The sequence below is a fragment of the Trachurus japonicus genome, chromosome 24, assembly GCF_045865225.1.
Source record: "Trachurus japonicus isolate A0001 chromosome 24, Traja_1.0".
Lineage (NCBI taxonomy): Eukaryota > Metazoa > Chordata > Actinopteri > Carangiformes > Carangidae > Trachurus > Trachurus japonicus.
Genome location: NC_140930.1, coordinates 25630241 through 25646234, shown reverse-complemented (window position 1 = coordinate 25646234; position 15994 = coordinate 25630241). Strand labels below are relative to the sequence as shown.

General features: G+C 41.9%; 2 protein-coding genes across 3 annotated transcripts; one reads left to right on the top strand and one right to left on the bottom strand.

Annotated features, from left to right (window-relative positions):
- Window positions 1-948: 948 nt before the first annotated feature.
- LOC146962064 (uncharacterized) lies at window positions 949-6965 on the bottom strand. Its single transcript, XM_085771159.1, has 10 exons — window positions 6666-6965; window positions 6259-6408; window positions 5989-6140; window positions 5722-5858; window positions 5536-5629; window positions 5338-5449; window positions 5033-5259; window positions 4211-4382; window positions 3860-3987; window positions 949-3749 (listed from the first exon to the last, which is right to left on the bottom strand). The coding sequence occupies exons 1-10, from the start codon at window positions 6745-6747 to the stop codon at window positions 3432-3434; spliced, it is 1572 nt and encodes a 523-aa protein (XP_085627285.1). The 5' UTR covers window positions 6748-6965; the 3' UTR covers window positions 949-3431.
- A 3467-nt stretch (window positions 6966-10432) lies between these two features.
- Window positions 10433-14465, top strand: LOC146962063 (homeobox protein OTX2-like). 2 transcript variants are annotated; one of them, XM_085770941.1, is made up of 4 exons: window positions 10433-10450; window positions 11966-12063; window positions 12370-12521; window positions 12987-14084. In XM_085770941.1, exons 2-4 carry the CDS (start codon window positions 11967-11969, stop codon window positions 13617-13619), a joined length of 882 nt encoding a protein of 293 aa, XP_085627067.1. In that variant the 5' UTR covers window positions 10433-10450; window position 11966; the 3' UTR covers window positions 13620-14084. The 2 variants fall into 2 exon arrangements, 1 of the variants encoding a protein (XP_085627067.1); XR_015035217.1 differs by lacking the exon at window positions 10433-10450 and adding an exon at window positions 14095-14465 and having other exon boundaries at window positions 11845-12063; window positions 12987-14054.
- Window positions 14466-15994: the final 1529 nt, after the last annotated feature.

Below are 15994 nucleotides of genomic sequence, written 5' to 3'. Positions count from 1 at the left end.
TAGATAGAACGATAGATAGATAGAACGATAGATAGATAGATGGATAGAACGATAGATAGAACGATAGAACGATAGAACGATAGATAGATAGATAGATAGATAGATAGATAGATAGATAGATAGATAGATAGATAGATAGATAGATAGAGCTCAGAGGATAAAGTCGTCACATCTGTAGACTATCACCACATCAGTCAGTGTGTCAGTCCCACGCTCCTCAGCCTTCAGCCTCCTCCTCCTCCTCCTCCTCAGCAGCAGCAGCAGGAGGAGCCGTGGCTCCGTGGATTGGCCCGGGGACATGGGGAGGGCTCGTTGCCACAGACATTAACAAGCCACTTCACCTTTTTACAACCGCGGCCCCGTTTAGCTGAAACGCTCCCCAGGGCTATTAGATATCTCCCGATGAATTATATACACAGTAAAAAACAAAGTGTCAATTTAACTCTTATAGAGTTGAATTTAACTCCATTTCAGATAACATTTGGTCCCACTCAAAAATAGAGTAAAATTGACTCAATGGCCAGTGTCAAATTTTCAGTGTTAATTCTACTCAATTCTGTGTCAAAATTAACAATGAAATGTGTAAAAATATTTAACACTGAGGTTTGTTCACACTGTTCAGAGTATTATGATTACACTTTATAGAGTTAATTCTACTCAATTCTGTGTCAAAATTAACAATGAAATGTGTAAAAATATTTAACACTGAGGTTTGTTCACACTGTTCAGAGTATTATGATTACACTTTATAGAGTTAATTTTACTCCAAATGTGGTTCTTAAAATGACACTATAATGTGTAATATTTCATTTTTATTTCTCCACAGTGTTACTTTTTAATTTTATTATATCTAGGTGATATGTACTATACTACTGAACTGCTTTGATCTAAACAATAATAAACTAATAATCAAATACTGTAGAAATAAAACACAAACAATTAAGGTTACAGTCACAACTTCCTTTAATGCTCACCAGATGAAGCAATATGGAACAACAAAAAGAGCTGTGTCATTCACTCCATAGGACATCTGTATGTCAAAAGGCCTGGGATAAGGCAGTTTGTCAACATGAAAGACAACAAAATCTTGCTTTCTCCTTGTTACTTCATACGCATGGAAATGTTCTTGAAAACTTACAGTAAATAAAGGCAAAGTGAGCAGCAACAGTTTTTCATGAATTATCAGGACAGACTCAATCTGGTAAAAGAGAGGCATTTCACATTCAACTGCACCACAAATAACCAAATGTTTGCGGTAAATAAAACCATTGTGTTTAGCCCAATTCACTTTCATAACTTGAACACTGGAGGACACTTGCATTGCCTCGACAATTTCAGAACCACCTTTTACCATTTCTAAAGACACCATTTTTCCAGGACCAATGTCTAACCGACTAAAAGTTGTTGAAGATCGCCAAATACATGCCATATGATGCTGGTGTTTTTTGGCCAGCGTTTTGGTGATATTTTTAAATGACTTGAGCTGTCTCTTAAAAAAATTATGCTTGCCTTCATAGCGCATGCACCAACTATGAAGTACAGGTCCTATTTTCTGGATGCAGCGGGGATAATGTATAAGAAAATGGTGCTTTGGTAAAAGGTTTTTCTGGGGATACAACATCTTGAACAGTTTGTGGTGTTCCACAATCAAATGTTTTAAATATACACACATTCCTTGAGATACCATGGCAGAAAAGACAATGTTTATTATTTGTAGTAATAAAAGAAGTAGGCCCCAATGTTGGTCAGTAGGAGTTACCAAATCTCCAAAGAGGAGTGGAGTATTTCTCAATAAGCACCATGACTGAACCGCATTCAGTCCCAGATCATTAGACTCTCCACCTAAATTCACTGCCACTGGCCTATTGTTTCTCTCCATGAATCCATAATCAAAACTTTGTATTCTTGAATTCAGCTCCTCCAGTGTAACATGTTGTTCTTTAAAATACAAAAACAACAGCTTCAATTCGTACTGGGCCACTCCCTCCAAAATGTCATGCATCACATCAACTGAGAAGTTCTCAGTAGTGTGAAAATATGTCAGTGAATTCAATAAGCTTGACCTCTTCACACCAAAAACATATGGGAGAGATGGATTATCAGCCATTTCTTGACAGTGAGCTGTGTGGGTGTCTTTTGTGCGCAACACAATTTTTGAAGACTCCTCTGAGAATTCTGTTTGAAAGTCACCTTTTTCAGCTAAACAAAATCTGCAACAGTACCTTGCACTGAACGACTCCACCAGACCAAACAAGCTATGTATGCCTAAATTATCACCAGTTACCTGTACCACACTGCCACGAACACGACCACCGTATAGGGGAATCTCAATACCATCTTTCTCTAAAACTTTAATGTCTCGAACAACAGGAGCAAGAACTTCACTAAAACCGTACCGTTTAAGATCTTGTGCATGAAAAAGGGCACACAGGTGTATGTTGGCCAAAAATGAATTCCATTTTGGAGAGAAGTTTCTTAGGGTAAAATATATTGCACCTAGTTTATGAATACCTCGCTTGGAACCGAGAGGATTTGCAACCTCGAAGTCATCGTAAAACATTTGTATCTGCACTGTTTGCTTTTCAGTTGAAAACAGAGGGTGAGTCTTGAAAAAAGATCCATCACAAATATCTCTTAGTCTCGAGTCATCAGTGTCTGATTTTTTCAACATTTCTGCAACATACTTACTTTTAAATATCGACTCCAATGTAGATAAAATTGGAACATACATGAATTTATCTTGAACAACTATCTGATCATATGTCCCAGTCTCTTTATTTCGTCTTGTGTCAAATCTGGAGCCAATTACACATTCAACTGGTTCTACAGTTTCCCACTTGCTGGATAAAAATTTGGATCGCTTGTATTCTGAATTAAGAATTGTGAAAGGATTCTCCAACCCATCAAAACATGCTTCAACTTTCTTGCATGTTACACTTTCTCTTTCATCACTGAATACATGCTGAACAACAGTTTCTTTAGCATGCTGCTGAATATCTTGAACAATCTCTTCCATGGAAATCACAACAGAGTTTACCACACTTTGGCCTACACCTGCTGCCTTTAAATCAGAAATGACAGATGCACAACTATTTACAAGGTCTTCTGCAGATAATGTACACTCTGCTTCTACATGGTCAGACAACACATCAACATCAGTGGCATTATTTGTATCAAGAACACTTTGGTCTGGTGAAAAACCACCTTCTCCTACAGAATCAACTGAATCGCTTACGTGGCACTTGTTCAGGTGTTTTCTAAAGCCAGAAAAGCTACCAAAAGAACGTGGGCATCCTACTTGGCCACATTTAAGATGAAGAGTACGGCCAGTACAGAGACCATGCATTACCTTAAGGTGCTTTATAAGGCTGTTTGGACTGCCATGGTCACTTCTGCAGAGAAAACACCTCATTGTTTAATCTAAGCAGACACTAATGCATCATTCTTGCTCGCAGTTCAGCAACTCTGGGAGTTTCCCTTGTTTCCCCAACGTCAATGTTGTAGATAGTTGTTTGCAGAAAAGTGAAAAAGTTAGCAAGGGAAGGACTGTAGGACGTACCAAAGATGTAATGGGCCTTAAAGAGTTCGTCAAGGGCTCCCACTGAACCTGTTGCCTTACATGGTAGTGCATACTTATCGATGACAATAAAGAAGGTGTGGATGCTGCTTCTCGTAGGCCCCTGAGCGAGGAGGTAAGGCTGGCTGCTTTGGCTGATGTTGTTGAGATGCTGCTGTACACTGGTTCCAGCCTACAATCAAACGTTAAACAGCAATATTTAGTGACCAGTCTCTCGCAATAGATCACTGTACATGAAACTGAAGTGATGAAAAGCATATGACAAACAACTGTCCAGCATACTTTTATGAATTTGATGAGGTGTTCCACAGCCTGACTTGCAGACATCTTCCCTGGCCTCTTCCTACCCTGGGCAGATGGTGGCAGGAGATGAAGGAGCAGCAAGATGGCGGACATGTCACTGTCCCAGCCTAAATGGCAACAAACATCAGGTTAGCATTAAGATAATGATAGGTTATAATTCATTATATCATCGATATTACTGTACAGTACAATGCATAGTCAAGTGTGTTATTGTGCCTGTTTCCAAAAATCATAAAATAAAAAAAGACAGTGTATAAGATATATAAAATATGAAATATCTATGCTACATGTACGTTGAACTGGCAGAATTACAAACAGTCCCTGTCTTACCATTCTCAACCACAACTGTTGACTCAGCATTCCTCATCAAATCTAGGAGCTCTGTGCTCGGTACAAGTCCATGGCACTCTGTGATTACTTTTGCTTTGAGACTGGTGGGCCACTTTTCCAAAAATTTGTTTGCCGTCACTTCATCAAACAGCAGCCTGAAATCTTGTTCTATCTGTAATACAAAAAACAAAGTGCAAAGAAAGTTGAGATGAGAGACACTGCATGTATGATGCCCACTATGTGCGCCCACATTTGTGGACTTAAATTATTTTCTGTTTTTGCGAGAACATAGTTTTGAGCCTTCCCCATTTTGAACAATAGGGGGCAGTAGAAGGCCAGGAACCGCCCCAGAGGCAGAGATTTTCAGGCAGTTCATCCTGGATTTTCGTGTGTGTAAGAACTTGACTGAAGCAGCCGTGTCCAGCAAATGGTGACTTCTTTCCAATTTTTTCAGGTCAGTCTCTGTGTTATGGTGACCTTTAGTCCTTTAGTTAGACCTTTTGTTAAGTAAACATTCTTTTTATATGGCACAAGTAAATAGATTTGACGCTGTTATGTAAAATGCGATGGTGGCGATACATTTAGTTACTGTGTAGTGCAGGCAAAACTAGCATTATGATTTATGTTTCTGTTTTATGTTGTGTCATGGCATAGATAATGTGTGTGAGAACTCGACTGAAGTAGCCATGTCCTGCCATTAGTAAGACATTTTCTCAGTTCACAGACACAACTGTTAACAGGAATCTGCAACCGGTACCCATAACACATGCTGTATGGGATATTTCATTGATTCATCTTATGAAGATGTAGATGTGGACTTACCAGTCCTGGTGTATCGAGAAACCGTGGGAAGATTGAGAAGACATCTGCTGCTCTCTTTTCATCGTTGATCATTGAATGACGATAAATGAAGGTAGCTTTCATCTTCTCACGGACAGTGTCTTCATCAGCAGAGTGTTTCAAAACAGCAATAGCTGCTTCCACTTCCTCATCCGATAACACTTTGTCAGCAGTGAAGGGTCTGGGTTGACCACGGCCTGGCCCACCACCTTGAGACAAAACACAATTTTATTGACTCCTGCCTACACAATTCATCAACATCATATGTAACTGATAAGTATACTTACTCTTGGGAGATCTACTAGCAGGGGCACCTCTTTCCTCTGCAGCTTTTCTTTGAATGGTCTTCAACCGCCATGCAAGGTATCCAGAACCACTCTCTGGGTCGTAGTAATGTTCCTGTGTAATTAAAAAAAATGCAGACTGACTATGCTATCAACATTTCTAATGGCAATTAAGTGTGTTGTAAGAACCCTTTTACTTACATATCCATGTTGTGAATATGGGTCCTCCAGATATGGAAACAGAGCAACTATCCCCTGTGCGTACATCACCCTGACATTTTTAGGGGGGGATGTCCTAGTGTATGAATTCAATGATGACAATCACTCAATTAGACTCAATTAAAAACAATCCAATATTAACAATGTTTCTTTAGAGCCTATTCTTACCCATGTGTTTGTGTCATCTCAGCAGCAAGTATGTTTATCATCTGTCTTCTGGTGGCATCTTTCAGGGATTTGGTTTTTGCATACTCTTGCATGATGTGTTCGCCCCCAGGCTTTGTTGTGAGGATTTTTTCAATCAACTTAAATGGAAACAAAATATACAGTCAGAAGTGTTTAAATCATATGTACAATGGGGAAATTATAACAGAAAAACACTACCCATCAAATAAAATAAAATCCAGATTAAATTTAACAATGTCCACTACCCACCTCTTTTGCCTCTAAGTTTATGTGGCATGGCCTTTTATGTTGACTTCCTTCTGCAGCGGCTGCTTCTTCAGGAGGGTCAACCATCGTGAAGTTCAGAATGATGGTATCTTCAGATGCTGCTGAGCATGATGATGATGATGACAGAGAAGCATCTGTGCATTAAGGAATATAAACAAAACAGAAGCATATTAAATAGAAATGTTATTACTCCCATCCAAACCTTAAACCAAAAGTTTAATATGAACACATTTGTGAATGGTCAGTAATTACCAAGTTCTTCATTGCTCAACATGACTCGGAAGGTTCCAGGTGACTCCTTCACTAATTCTTCAAAGACCTCTCCATCAACTTCTGTGTCAGATTGGTCAAATACCTTCATATCTGGCTGCCTACATTCTGGTATGTTAAATTTTTGGCACACTGAAGTAAAGGAAGGAAAGGGAAAATTATGTTACAGTTACAAGACCATTTCCTTTTGATGAGAATCAAAATCATAAGTGGAGTGAGCCTCATGTCTTCACAAAATGCTGTTGAGTTGAAAACTTAAGTCAGTAGGTTATTCCATGCATTTAAAGGCACAGCAGAAACAGTTATCAAGTCAGAGGAATGTTTTATGGTGAATTAGGTGTATTAACTAAGTAAAAGGTTGTGATATTGTGTTATCCTGATGTACTCACCTTCTTTCATGAAGGCATCCAATGTTAGGTCAGACAGCCTGACATACTTCTGCTCCCCACCAAATGACACACGGAGCAGCATATTCTATTAAAATAAACAAAGGTAAAAACAAAAAAACAGTTGAACAAAGAGTTACCCATTAACGTGCTTACATTGTTCCATGTTTCATAACCTGAGCCTACTTACCACGGTCCACGCTTTACACTTACATCTGCTTGATTACTGTGAACAACAAGGCAAAGTGGCCATAGTTGAGTTAATTAACAAATCAAAAATATTTATTACATATATCTATTGAATTAATGCTGCATTCTGGAGCACAGAGGAAAGGAGACTGGACTTATACTATGCCAATGTATGCTTAAAATATCCATTTCTAAAACATTAAGTCCTATTTTTATAAACATTGTGTCTCATATTATTAATTTCACACAGTGAGCTGGTCGTTATGGAGAAATAAACAGGGTGAATGGAACCGGACACGGACAAGCACAACTTAACAACTGTATTCCTTAGTGAGAGCTAGGAACAGTACAGTAGGCTAACTGGCATGTGCAACTTCACTGTCTTTGTGTAATTTTTTAAGGCACCACTTTGGCCAATTCAGAAAATGGCAAACCGACCAACTGACCGTTTGAGTCGTCGAGTATTGAGGCCGCATGTCGGGAGGGGGAGAGGGAGGGGGAAGGGGGCTATGCCGTGGTGTAGCTACTTCTTAGCTTCAAGCTAATTCGCGGTTAGCTTAACGATTAGCATACTAGTAAACAATAACATACAACTTTACCATAAGACAGGCAGCATGTCTTTGTGTGTACCAACATTGAAGAAAAAGACACGCAGTTAATGGTGCAGCTTAATTAACGAGAAATGTCGAACTTCTGAACTGCTAGCAAGTTGATATTGTATGGGACGTGTAGCTACTCGACAGCCATTCAACAGAGGAATGAGCAACATGTCCTCAATCTACATTTATGAACCGATAAAACCGTGTTGAGATGGAAAACAATTATTAAACGTTCATAATGTTACTTACCGACCCAGGCAGGACTCCAGACCTGACTGCTCCAGACTAACCGTCAATGTGCCGCCAGAGTGTTCAAGACGTCACGACCGACTGGCGCGGATTTGTCACTCCGTGGAGTTAAAGTTACACTGCATGTCTGCAGGATTTTACACTGACTTTTAACTCTACTCTCCGTGGAGTTAAAGTTACACTGCATGTCTGCGGGATTTTACACTGACTTTTAACTACTACTCTAGAGTGGGTTTACTCTCCATATAGTTGTAAATACTCTTTCTAGGTTAAAATAGGTTGACTCTGAAATATTGACACCCCATTTTTTACTGTGTATCAGAGCTGAAGATGAAAGCACTCGGCGTGAGCCAAGAACACGGCTGTGGGACAACAAGGGGGACCAGATATTAAACCCTGTCAGGCTGTTTGTCTGAGGGCGAATGGGAAAACTCCATACTGTATAGGAGGAGTTTATGACTTATTTGTAAAAACATTTTCAGAAAGTTTACTGTAATGACTGATGAATAAAAATCCTGGCCGACAAAAAAAAGGCTTTTCATAGAAACAAATTACTTCAAAACACTTTATCATAAATGAAACGGAGCCTCCACTTAAAGACCAGGGTGTAGAGTCCATATAGGCTGGTATTGATTTCAGGCTCTTCTAACGACCCAGCAGCTTCACAGTCTGTTCATCTGGCATGTAGACTCCTAATTAGGTCTCTAACCTGCTGCTTGTTTGGGAGCATCAATCAGAACCTGCAGTCAGGGCCACTCAGGCCAGAGCCACGGCAACAAAAAAAAAAAAAAAAAAGAAGAAGAATAGAGAGACGTACACAGTGGATTTGGATGATTTCAGCGAAATGAGCAGAGCAGAATTAGCTCTAATCCAGCACAGACGTTTTATTTTAATCCCCCAAAACTGGAGAGAGCACAGTCCCCTGGACGCAGGCTGAGGTGACTGGTCCGGAGATCTACAGAGGCCTGTAGAGCTGTGGCCGGGCTGCTGGTGAGGGTGAGGGTGGGGTGGTGGGGGGGTACATACAGCTTCATGGACCACTTAAATCTCCTTTACAGGGTTACACAGACTCAAACCGTGACAGATCTGCACCAAGTTATTTTCACCTCTCGTTTCAGTTTTGCTGCTTCAGCTTTATTCTGACACAAAAACAATCCGTGTAGCTGCAGCTTAACGTCCCCGCGCTCAGACCGGGGCCTGGAGCTGCTGCTGCTGCTGCTGCACAACACAATCACAATATGATATCACAATCAGTTTGATGTTGCAGGCTGGGCTGTGATTGGTCGCTGCGGACACACCTTTACCTGTATATAAGCCTGTACAAATGGATATTACACTTGGTTTTGTGTTGATAAAATGCACACAGACAAAGAATAAAGCCTTGAATGTTGATCTAAATAACAGAGCTGTGTTAAAGGCTGATGTTTCCTCTCACACCTCTGCCCATCACATTTCCTCTCGTTTCCATTGGTTGTTCGAATTCCTCGCAGTCTCTCTCTCTCTCCATAAATACCGCGCTCTTACTATTATCCGCATCCAACGAGCTTATACCCGGAGGAAACTAATCACAGCCGCTGCACAGAGCCTCAACCTCTCAGCAGCTCGGCCGCGCACACAGGAGGAAGAAGAGGCTTTGGAAAAAACGCAAGTAAGTCACTTTCGCTGTTTAGTCTGATGTTTCAGGTGTAAGTTTTTTTTTATCGACTATAAAAGACAAGATGAGCTGTGTGGATGATGCAGGAGAGCCACAGGGAGCGGACTGAGGAGCAAACTTTTCTCCTTCTCGCTTCTGTGGCTGCAGAGAGAGAGTAATAAGAGGAGCAAGTTCAGACACACACACACACACACACACACACACACACACACACACACACACACACACACACACACACACACACACACACACACACACACACACACACACGCTGCTGATGTTTGACTGTGGACTCATGAAGAGCAGGAGGGAGGATCCATCTCAAGTTGACTGTTTTATTTATGATGTAAAGGCATGGCCTGTGTTTAAAGGCTCAAAAAGATTTGTGTTGTTTTAAAACGTTATTTTAGAAAAAAAAAAAAAAAAAGTCCAGAGTTGGTTGTATTTGTAGATTGTCTGTATTTACTGCTGAATTTAGGGTAATAAAATACCAGTGACAAGAATAGGCGTGAAGCATTCACAAATTCATAATGCATGATAATAATAATAATAATCATCATCATAATAACAATAGGCTAATAATAATAATAATAATAATAATAATAATAATAATAATAATAATAATAATAATAATAGAGTGCATGTGTCAGTTTGGGAAAGTGAGTTGTGGTGCTGGTTGGTTGGTTGTTGGGGTTGGGGGGTTATGGTAGGGGTGGGGGTAGTGGGTTTGGGGGGGTTGTCTGGCAGTCAGCTGGTCTGATAAATACAATGCGAGTCTTTGTTTTATTTTCGTGACGCAGAAAATTAAGGAGGCCTGAATGCGGAGTCGAGGCTGGCGTCCTGTAATCAGGCCAGCGCGTGCCGTCCGGATTATCTCGTTAATTTCTTACTGAAAAAAACAGAAGAAAAAAAAAAAAAAGAAGAAAAAAAAATCTCTTGTAGCCAATAATAATTAATGGCTGGGCAGGGTATTTATTATTGAACGGATGTGGAGCAACCGGTAGCCGGGGGTGGAAAAAAAAAGTGACAGATTGAGTGGAGGAGTGTCCGTTATTGGCTCTATAAACACGAGGGGTCCTGGGAACTTTATTCTACAGGTAGGTGTCACTGGAAAACGTTAGAGAGGCCTCAGACCGCAGCATATGGCAGTGGGCCTAATTAGCTATTACTAACATTAATACTAATTATTGTAATTATTAAACAATATTAAAAATACATAAACAAATAAATTGAATGTTGTGTATTTTTTCTCTAATTAGTGTGGCCTCTGAAAATATTTTTGTGTATTTATATAAATAATATACGGCTATACAGTATATAGATAGGCTAAACAATTCTATAGAAATGCACCATTTATTATAGAGCCACATCTACAACTGTATACACCATAGCCTTTATATATAAAAATATAGGTTTACAGATAAAATTCCTATATTTTCATAGGAGGAAAATATTTGTAAATTTCGTTCAAAATCGTTTCCGCTTTATTTGTGTGTCAGTGTTACAGTCTGAATTGTTTCTGTCTTAATAAAATAAATGGATGATATTGAGCTCAGTTTGTTTCCAGGTCAAATCTGAGACTGAAACTTTTTTTTTTTTTTTGCTATGGTCGGTGGCTGCAGACAGATTAAATGGATTTAATGACCATCTCCTTGTTTGTTTAGATGAAGATGAAGTACTCCTCTAATCAACACTTCTCCACAGTCTCACCTTCCAAATCTAATTACCGGGAGCGATTCATTAGTGAAGGAGGGGGGAGTGTCAGTAATATGTCAGCATCAGCTCCATATTGGAGTGGGTGGGTGGGTGAGGGGGGGATACCTACGTGTTTCTAATGACTCTCTAAAGTTGTCCTTCGTATTTTAATGTCGTTACATTTGAATGTACAAGAGTTTTAGTGGAAACAAACAAAAGGCCCCGAAATCTAGAAATGAAGCTGCTGAGCTGAATGTGAATGCGCGCTCAGTTTGCAGTATTGGCTTCTTTGTTTGTTCCCTAAAGTCTTTTGTTATCAGCATCACTTATCCGTCAACAGTGGGCTTTGTTTCTGCAAATGGCCCCAATCAGCTTCGCCTAACCTGTGGGTAGGATATGCTAATGGCGAGCCCGGTTTGGGGCCCAGCGAGTGTGCGCATTTTAACGACAATGTTTTGTTTTGGTGGCCCTGGAAGAAGAGGAGTGTGTTGGGGTGGGGGGGGTGGGGGGCGAGAGGAGGAGGAGGAGGAGGGGGCGGGGTTATAGTAGCAGTTAGTGTGTGTGTTAGGGGAGAGGAGGAGGGGTGATGATGGCGTAAACGCCTGTCAGCCAGACAGAGCATCTCGAGTCCAGCAGGGACAGCTGGGGGTCTCCAATCGGCTTTAAGAGCCCTGCGACTCGGAGGACGCCCACTCCACTCAAACCCGCCGCGGTGCGTAAAGGCTGCGCGTAAAAACCCAGCGGAACCACACAGAGACCTGAGCCACAGCACCACCACTCCTGTGTCCTGCTCCTCCGCCTCAGTCAGGGCGAAGTGATCCACCAAACGGAGACACGAGAGGATTTAAACTATTTTCTGACATTTTTTCTTTTCTTTATTCTTCTTTTTCTTCTCCTCGTCCTCGTCCGGCCGCCAGCATGATGTCCTATCTGAAGCAGCCGCCGTACACGGTGAACGGGCTGAGCTTATCTACCTCGGGGGTGGACCTGCTGCATCCCTCAGTGGGATACCAAGGTAACCGACCACTACCACAGACACAAGTCAGCTCGTCTGTATCGTTTATGAGTAGGTTATTAATTAACCTGAAGCTGTTGAGCCATCTGCAGTCAACACTGATCAATAACTGAATTATTAATGACTGTTTGTTCCTTTAAAGATTCATAATTGAGGCCTCATTAAAAACTTGTAAAGCCTCATTTTACAAATTAGGATCAGACATGAACGATTACATCCTGCCCACTAATATTTGCTGCAAGTTGTTTTATAGTCTCCTGTTTTCATATTCAGTGTTTTAATGTCTCCTTCCTCTTCTCTCGGCAGCTACCCCTCGCAAACAGCGGAGGGAGAGGACCACCTTCACCCGGGCCCAGCTCGACGTGCTGGAGAATCTGTTCGGCAAGACCCGGTACCCTGACATCTTCATGAGGGAGGAGGTGGCCTTAAAGATCAACCTGCCCGAGTCCAGAGTGCAGGTGAGCGGCCAGCAACAACAAAACACACCACCTGAAGCTCAACTACTCAGAGCAGATAACTGTGTGTTTTGGAGACAGAGAGAGAGCCAAGTGTTCATCAGCCACTTCTTCAGACATTATAGACGCATGAGTCACGTAAAATTCAGTTTTTAGACTGATAAACTACAAAGCCAGTGTAAACATTAGGGTTAATTGTCAACATAATTGATTACCTATTAAAAATATTAAGATTTTTTTTAGATGTAACTATAGCCTAATTAATTATTTGATTTAGCTTTCTTATCACTTTATAATTATATTTTTACCATCAGGCTATAAATGGAGGCAGTTGGGTTGGAGGCCCCAGTTTTTATTTAGTAGCCTATACAGAGTGAAAGGAAGATTTATCTTACACATTAATAAATATAGGCTATATAGCCTTGCTCAGTAACAATATTCTAATAAAACTTCTTTTTTTTCTTGCAGGTTTGGTTCAAAAATCGGAGAGCCAAACACCGGCAGCAGGCCCAGCAGACCCAGAGCGGGGTGCAGAACAAAGCTGTCAGCAGGCCGGTGAAGAAGAAGGCCTCCCCGGTCAGAGAGGCCAGCTCGGAGAGCGGGGCCAGCGGACAGTTCACGCCGCCCTCCACCACCTCCCTGCCGGCCGTGAGCAGCAGCAGCAGCGCGGCGCCGGTGTCCATCTGGAGCCCGGCCTCCATCTCTCCGCTGTCCGACCCTCTGTCTACCTCCTCCTCCTCCTGCATGCAGCGCTCTTACCCCATGACCTACACCCAGGCGTCGGGCTACAACCAGGGCTACACGGGCTCCTCGTCCTACTTCACCGGCATGGACTGCGGCTCGTACCTCTCGCCTATGCACCACCAGCTCTCCGCCGCGGGCAGCGCCATGAGCCCGATGGGCAGCAACGGGGTGTCCAGCCACCTCAGCCCCGCCTCGTCCCTCTCCTCGTCGGCGTACGGAGCGGCGGGGCTCGGCTTCAGCGGCGCCGCGGACTGCCTGGACTATAAGGACCAAACAGCCTCGTCGTGGAAGCTCAGTTTCAACACGGACTGTTTGGATTACAAAGACCAGGCAGCGTGGAAGTTTCAAGTGTTGTGAGAGCGAAGAATCAAAAAAAGGGACAATTTTCCACAAACTGCACATTTTACAGACGAGTAAAAAAAGAAAGAAAAGCCCCGGGGTCGGAGCAGCAAAGTGCGGCGCTTTTCCACGACCTGGCCTCGACTTGTAGCTCGGGTAGAGCCGAGCAGGGCTGCCCCGCCGGGCGTCTCCCTGGCTGGGTTAACTTATTGAACATTCAGACTGACTTCTCACCAACTTTGATCAAGGACACGGAACAAATTTGTTGACCAGAAAGATGAAAAGGATCAAGAGAGAGAGAAAGATCCAAGCCTAACTTGGTTGAGTTGGAGGAATAGGTCAGGTTTTCTTCTAAGCTCCTTAAAGGCTCCCCTCTCTTTTCTTTTTCTCTTTTTATTTTGTTGGCACGCTGAAAGGCCTTTGATCAAAGCGTTGTGCATGAGTGTGTGTGCTGTAGAGAGAGAGAGAGAGAGAGAGAGAGAGAGAGAGAGAGAGAGAGAGAGAGTGTGTGTGTGTGTGTGTGCAGTGAGAGAGAGAGAGTAGCTCTGACATGAACGTGGATGCACTATTTAATTTATGAGAAATGTGTTTAAGACTAGTTCTAAGAGACAATCAGTCCGTTTGCGTGTGCTCATAAATGTCCCTTATGTGTTTCTGAATTATTAATTTCCCCCTGTTAGTTTTCTAAATTGTGATTCTTTGTACTAGCCTTCCTGTGCCACATGCGCCACAAAACCCTGCTGTGAATCCGATCAATTTTATGTCTCCGGTGTTGAATGATAAATTATTATAAAAGACATATTAGTGCAGGGTAAATGAAGCCAGCAGCAAAGCAAAGGTCCATTTGTAAAAGGCCACAAACACACTAAAGAACAATAAAGACCACTTGACCTGACTCAACTCTGTGGCTGCATCTGGAAATCTGTTTCTTCATCCACCACAACACAACACAACACATCAACATCAACCTCACACATCTCACACCTGCAGGAAACCTCCTTGACCCACGTTAAAAATGTCAAATCTTCCCAATTAGACCAGGGAAAGTTCAATCTTTTGATTTGTCATAATGACTAAAATGTCAACTGCTGCATCACTGCCTGCATGGTTTATGACACCAGTATACCCGGGCCGGCAGGAATGTGAATTATGGGAGAGCTATGTTAATCCCGCCTCATAAAGAGGATAATCCAACGTTTTTATTGACGGCTGCTCTTTGGTTGAGGGCGCACACTGAGGCCGGTTCACACGGAGACATGTGAACTGAAGCAAACACGAGTTGGAAGAAATCAGCACAGAGGCAACACGTTAACACTTCAAACCGGAGCTGAGCCTGAATGCATCTGTGATCACTTCCAGTGATGTGTCTATATTTTCAGAAAGCCCCAATAAAGACAATTTAAACTGATACAGCCATCAGGGATTCATTTAATTATTATAACAATATTCATAATACCCATGTCTTAATATTAAAATCATATTTTAGTTTTTATGCCTTTACTCCTTGTGCTTTGTAAAAAAAAAAAAAAAGAAAGAAAAAAGAAAAAAAAAAAAGGCCCAGGCGTCTGATCAGTCCACATGGAACATGATTATTGGTTATAGGGGATAAAAGACATGTGAGGCTCTATAGCTGGCTCCGGGATCCCGGGCAGGTCCAGGGGCTCGTGCGTGGATTAAAGGAGAAGAGGCGGGCTCGTGCTATCTGTCTAATTAGGATGTGACAGGAGACGTCACGAGGCATCTTCTAACTCTGCCGTGACTTTTCGCCGCCGCAGCGCTTTGTTGCGCATTTGACCCCCAATTAGCACCGATGACACACACAATTACAGAGCAACAAATAGGAGACTATTGTCTGAAGACCGCACTCAATTAAACAGCAGTGTAATCGAGCCTGCTGTACTTTTATTTGTGATGGATTACACTGATGCGCGCAGGTCTGAGCATCACACTGAAAATGACCAGTGAAACTGAAACACAACAGCAGCTGCAAAACTGGTGAGGAACACAACGACCCATATGAAAAAGATATGTTGGTTATGTTGTATATTATTTATGGAGAAAAATCCTTCATAAGAGCTGTAGATTAATAAAACATGTGTCCATATAAAGATATAAAGCTTCACATTTCATGTTATGGGATGGGAAAAAAACACACACTCGCAATAAAGTCAAGTCTGTATTTTCAGCCACATCTTATAAATACTAGTCTTCCCTGAAGTAGTGGACGGACAGCAGTAAAGTCAGTGGTCCTGCAGCAGGAGGACCCGAGGCCCCTGAGTATCTATGCGCTTTTAATTAAGCACAAGCGGCACTAAAGGGGACATATGGATCCGGCAGACGCGCTTCATTAATCCTCTCATCGCACTCGAGGATGTTGAACAATCATAATAAAA

Coding starts and splice junctions, on each gene's coding strand:
- LOC146962064 (XM_085771159.1), bottom strand. CDS start 6,747: ATGCTGCTCCGTGTGTCATTTGGTGGGGAGCAGAAGTATGTCAGGCTG. Junction 5,260..5,337: donor TGCTAGTAGATCTCCCAAGA/GTAAGTATACTT, acceptor TTTTGTCTCAAG/GTGGTGGGCCAGGCCGTGGT. Junction 3,750..3,859: donor ACCTCATCAAATTCATAAAA/GTATGCTGGACA, acceptor GTTTGATTGTAG/GCTGGAACCAGTGTACAGCA.
- LOC146962063 (XM_085770941.1), top strand. CDS start 11,967: ATGATGTCCTATCTGAAGCAGCCGCCGTACACGGTGAACGGGCTGAGC. Junction 12,064..12,369: donor TCCCTCAGTGGGATACCAAG/GTAACCGACCAC, acceptor TTCTCTCGGCAG/CTACCCCTCGCAAACAGCGG. Junction 12,522..12,986: donor TGCCCGAGTCCAGAGTGCAG/GTGAGCGGCCAG, acceptor TTTTTCTTGCAG/GTTTGGTTCAAAAATCGGAG.